Raw genomic sequence first — 6,023 nt, forward strand, 5'->3', positions numbered from 1 at the left:
AATATACAAGGCAAGGTTAGTCATATTTGGAAATCATCAAGTGGAAGGGATAAACTATAACGAGACATTTTCTCCTGTAGCAAAAATGGTTACAGTTTGTTTGGTCCTTGCTGTTGCAGCAGCAAATAAGTGGGAGATCCATTAAATGGGTGTTCATAATGCTTTTCTTCATGGCGACCTTTATGAGGAGGTGTTCTAGAAGCCACCTCTAGGTTTTCGCACTTCTCAGCCTGGACTAGTGTGCGAATTGAAAAACTATTTATATGGCTTGAAGCAAGTCCCGTATTGCTGGTTTGCCAAATTATCTTTTGTCTTGAAAATTTTTGGGTTCCACAAATCTTATTCTGACTATTCTATTTTCACACTTCGTGTTCATGAGGTGCAAATAATGGTGTTGGTGTATGTGATGATTTGATTGTGTGTGGAAATGACTCCGCTGAAAGATTTAGGGACTTTGAAGTAGTTTCTTGGTGTAGAAGTTACAAGAAATTCTAGTGGAATATTCTCGTGTCAACGCAAGTATTCCTTAGACATAATCCAAGAGGCGGGTTTACTTGGTGCCAAGCCCATGCCCACTCACTCTTCTTGAGCTGAATCATTAGCTTATTCTTGCTATTGGGAAGTTTATTGATCAACCTGAACAATACCGCCGTCTATTGGACCGCCTCATCTACTTGTGTTTCACCAGGGCAAAGTTATTCTATTGTGTTCATTTCTCATCACAATTCATGCAATAACCACATGAACATTTGAACGCAACACTCAAGGTTGTTAAATATCTTAAAGGAAGTTTATGACAAGGCATATCTTAGTAGCACGACTAATTTCTAGTTGCATGGATGATGTGACGCAGATTGGGAAAGTTACCCTTTGATTCGATGATCATTCACCGTCTGATTTGTGTTCTTGGGTCATTCTCCTATTTCTGGTTGGTTGGTTAATTAATAAGGCATAATCAAAATGTGCTCAATTTTTTGGATTGCAATTTAATTTCACGCTATACATGATTTTGTCTTTTACTGTAAATATTGTCTAACTATTTTTAGGACATCAATGACAAATGTAATTGAGAAATTATAGGAGTAATGTTACCATCTCAGACTGTATATTTTATCTACATGTTCAATGAAATAAACAAATACCTTTCCATCACATTCTGTTAACAATCTTTAAAAAAATACAATTCTAAAAGTATGATCTAACAAATTCTATCAATTTCTAAACATGAGCATCTAGTGATATTATGTGTTAGGTTTATTACTTGAAATATATTATTTGTGATCTTTTGATTGGTATATTTGAGTATGTTCATTTACATTAACCACCGTTTGTATGTATTTCCTCTCACTATTGTTATTATGCTACTATGTAAATAGTATTTACATCAATCCAAATACATATTTTTATGTAAAGATTTTTACCTTTTTTTATTAATTTTACAATAGATAAAATATTTGAGCAAATTAAATGATTAAATTTGTTACAAAATATAATTTATTTGTACTACAATTAAAGAAAATATCATATTAGTTATCTAGCTATGTTGATAATTGTTTGCAAACAAACTTTCTTTCTTAATTTTTACAAACCCTCAATATTATTTTTCACACTTCACAAGTCAAATGTTAGTTTACTCGTTAAAATTATTGTAATTTAAATTTTTGTAAAACGTTTTCTTATGTTCAGTTGCTATAATGTTTAGAATTGAATGAGTAATTTTGCAGTGAATTAAAAAATGGTTGTGATTGACTTGAAAAAACCATCTTTTTCAAATAATAAATTGGATTTGAGAAGAGGAAAGTGGTATTGCATTTCACATCATTCCAAAATAAGCCAGAGTTCTCCTTTTACCAATTCTAAATTAATAAAATCGTATATAAAATTTTGAATGCATTATGTCGGTTAGTATGAATTTTTTTTATTTACATTTGTAATTTTTTAAAAGTCAAGAGTTTATTGATAAAAGAATGTATAAATAATTGATTTGAGTTTTTACAAGATAAAATATTATATTACACTAATTTTTTAAATTAAATTTCAATATATATATATATATATATATATATATATATATATATATATATATATATATATATATATATATATTAAAATAATTTCATTTGTTAATTTATATTTTTTTTGCATTGCTGACACAATTACATGAAAAAGAATATCTCAGAATATGATTCAGAATGCATAGTACTTTGTATGATTCAGTTTTTAAATATGATTTGAAATATATGTTTTCTTATTTTATATTTTGCTTATAATTTTTTAATATAATAATAATATTAGCACATTTAAACAAGGGAAAAAAGTTCATACACTGACAGTGTAAAATAATTTTACACTGCCAACTAATACAACCTTGTATCAGAATAAATCACACTTTAAATTAAAAGTTCTTTTGTTAAAAAGACACTTTGTTAATTTTTTATTGGATGACAGTGTAAAATAATTTTACACTGTCAGTGCATATAAATTAAACTCTTTAAACAATACACGTCTATTTTCATTTTCAATTTTTTTATAAAAGTGTACTTATATATATATATATATATATATATATATATATATATATATATATATATATATATATATATATATATATATATATATATATATATATATATATATATATACTTATTGTAATAGATATTTATCTAACTTTATATACTTATTCAAAATTTATTTAACTTTATATATATACTTATATTCAACTTTATATACTTATTGTGATAGATATTTATCTAACTTTATATACTTATATTCAAAATTTATTTATTATAATAGATATTTATGTAATTTCATATACTTATTGTTATTTTATTCTTATAAAAGCGGTTTTGAGCTTAACAAGTTTTTTTCATTTTATCAATCCATTTATTATAAGCATTTCGTTTAACCAATCTATTGACAATCCTATAAAGACTTTCATCAATCAAGATAATCATTGACTCATATTTTAGTTCATTGATAATATTAGACTAGATTTCAAATATGGTGGCACCTCACCTTCTTGAGGTCTCTCATATCATCGACCACTGCTTTGGCATCCCATCTGAATATTCAAATTCTTCCATTTGAGTATTCAGATTCGTCTAGGATGGTGTTGTCATTATCATCTTTAACTAGAGAGATGGATTGCTGAGTATCTTCTCGACTGGGAGAAATATTTCGGATTGGAGAATAAAATGGAGATGAGGCAGCGCTTAGATCGGTTCTTATATTAGACTTTCATTGCAAGTAAGAATGAGACGTCTTTATTTGCCTAATCGTCTTTATCCGCCAGCATGGGTACATACGAATCGCCGCTACCTTCAAATTGTTTACTCTATTGCGGGTGAGGCACTATCTATCAAAAAAAGCCAATTGCTTCTTTGTTGTCAAGTTGCAGCACAATCCATTTTTCTCAGTATAGACAACCGATTCTATTGATTTCTCTTATTTATGGTTGAATGGACCTTCTAGTAAACATACCAGATATAGTTCTCGGACCAAAAATATGTGTACTAGGCTACTTCTCATCAAATAGTTTCTCCTTGCTCATTCTAAGGATCCTACTGAACTCTCACCCTAATCCTACCGAACTAACCAGAGTATTCCCCAACCCTTCTTCAAGACAGTCGTGTTTAAATAAATTGCTAAATCGTTAGATATGAAATTCTCAATTTCAAAAATATTTTTGAGGTAAGAGATGATTTCATTAACCGTCATCGAAGGAATAAGAACAAGTTTGTATGAATATATAGAGTTTGAGAAGTATTGAAGCAAGAGTATAATATTTCTTTTAATTAGTTGTTAAAAAGGTTAAAAAAACGTTTTTTTTTATGAGTGTGTGTGCATATAATATTTTTAAAATTTTTTTAAATTAAATTTTTCAAGTGGAGATTTAAAAGTAATATTCTCTTTGAAGCGATGTTTAAAAACCGGATCAAAGATTCAACTGAAAAGATTTTCGGTTTAAGGTTCATATGGTTTAACTAGTTAAACTTATGATCGATCTGTTTATTAAATAAATTAGCCATATAAATTTAAATTTTATGGATAATTCAAGTAATCATATATTCACAATTAATAAAATAAATATTTTAATATCCATTAGATACTTAATACTATAAGATTAATGGTAGACATAATTGCAAAATATAATAATACCCATAAAGAAACTAAAATATAAGATAGTGTTATAATTTAAAATTTTGTGTTTCTCTTTTGTGATAAAGTAGAGTTTTTTTATAATGAAAAATACTTTTAAATATTTGTTTCGGATGAGCAGAACAGTGGCCAGCAACGAACAGCTTGATCTTTGATGGTGGTTGAGAAAAAAAATGGGTTGTACCTGCAAGATGCTCTGATGTCAAAGTAAGAGATAGAACAAATGTACAACAGAAAGTATGAAGTTTTGGGCAAAGTTTGGATTACCTCGCCATCTAGGCGTAGAAGGCTATTTATAATGTTCTCCAAAGTAGTTTTTACTGGAGACACTATTTAAAGATTGTAAGTCATATGTGCAAGAATGCAAAAAGTGCCGGAAAATAGGTAACATTTCAAAGGAAATGTCGCTTAAAGGTATCATAGAGATTGAACCTTTTGATTAATGGAAAAATAAATTCATGGGTCCCTTCCCTCGTCCAGCTCTAATATTTACATTCTAGTTTGTGTTGATTATGTCACTAAATGGGTTTAAGCAATAGCTTGTGTCTCTAATAATGCCAAAACTATCGCTAATTTTTTTTAAAAAGAATGTTTTTTCTAGATTCGGAGTCCCTAGAGTGCTAATTTTTTATGAGGGACACATTTGCAACAAATATTTGGAGAGTGTGTTGGAAAAATATAACGGGAAGCATAAAGTACCCACACCATATCACCCACAAACATGTGGACAAGTAGAAGTTTTGAACACGAAACTTAAGCAAATCTTAGAAAAAAATTGTATCTACATCAATAAATGATTGGTCGAGAAAGCTAGATGAACCTCTGTAAAATTATAGAACAACATTCAAGACTCATCTTGGATTATCACCATATATGTTGGCTTATGGGAAGGCTTGTCATCTACCAGTTGAGTTGAAACATAAAGCATATTGGGCATTCAAGTTCTTGAATTTCAATGAAAAAGTAGAAGGACAAAAGAGATTGTTGAAGCTTGACGAGTTAGAAAAGAGTAGACCGAGAGAATATGATAATGTCGTGATCTATAATGAAAGAACCAAGAGGTATCATGATAAGAATTTGGTGAAAAAAGAGTTTCAGGTATTACATAAAGTTTTATTGTACAACTCTCGACTGAATTTGTTTCAAGGAAAGTTAAAATCTAGATGGTATGGACCATTTATTGTGAATAAAGTGTTTACAAATGGAGCTATAGAAATAAAAGATCCGAGAGATTTGCAAATTTTCACTGAAATGGGCAAAGGTTAAAGATTTATTTAGGAGGTGAAATAGCATAAGAGAAGGTTTCTTTGGTGCTTGGTAAACCTTTAACGAAAGAGTCAAGCTAGTGACCTTAAACAAGCGCATAATGGGAGGAAACTCGTCAGAGTTTAACTTTCAATTTGCACTTTTAATTTAGTTTTTTTTCTTCCTAAAGAAGAGTACTAGCCAAAATAGAAGAAGCTTTTTCCCTTATACTTTTCTTTTCTTGAAATTAATAAAATTGTTTGCTTCTGTGTTTCTTCTAGTTTTTAATTTTCTACCTTACTAGAGCCATGATGAAAAAGAAAACAAAAGTCACCAAAAAAGACTGAAAAGATCAATAATGAAGTTCCCTTGTAGATTTAAGGTTTATAAAGAAAAGGGAAACCAACTGCTTGTACTCAATCTCTAGATACCTCAGCTAGTAAGGTTTGAGCGAAATATTTCCATTGTTTTTTTTCTTCTTATTAGGCTATCCATGCATTAGTCATTTAATGGAATTTGCACTTTTTCTGTTTTCGATTCGATTGGTCTGATAAATACACGTCGAGGAGAACCTCCAAGCCTTTTTAAGCCACCCTGTTTTAATATGGTTATATCTGTTG

The 6,023-nt window shown here is 29.3% G+C and overlaps 1 protein-coding gene across 1 annotated transcript; it reads left to right on the plus strand.

Moving 5' to 3' along the window:
- Positions 1-5,031: 5,031 nt before the first annotated feature.
- LOC131620231 (uncharacterized) lies at positions 5,032-5,424 on the plus strand. Its single transcript, XM_058891233.1, has one exon. The coding sequence runs from the start codon at positions 5,032-5,034 to the stop codon at positions 5,422-5,424; it is 393 nt and encodes a 130-aa protein (XP_058747216.1).
- The last annotated feature ends 599 nt before the right edge of the window (positions 5,425-6,023 follow it).

Source organism: Vicia villosa, linkage group LG7 (assembly GCF_029867415.1).
Source record: "Vicia villosa cultivar HV-30 ecotype Madison, WI linkage group LG7, Vvil1.0, whole genome shotgun sequence".
Lineage (NCBI taxonomy): Eukaryota > Viridiplantae > Streptophyta > Magnoliopsida > Fabales > Fabaceae > Vicia > Vicia villosa.

What these genes read in the sequence shown, in the direction of transcription:
- LOC131620231 (XM_058891233.1), top strand. Translation starts at nt 5,032, where the DNA reads ATGTTGGCTTATGGGAAGGCTTGTCATCTACCAGTTGAGTTGAAACAT.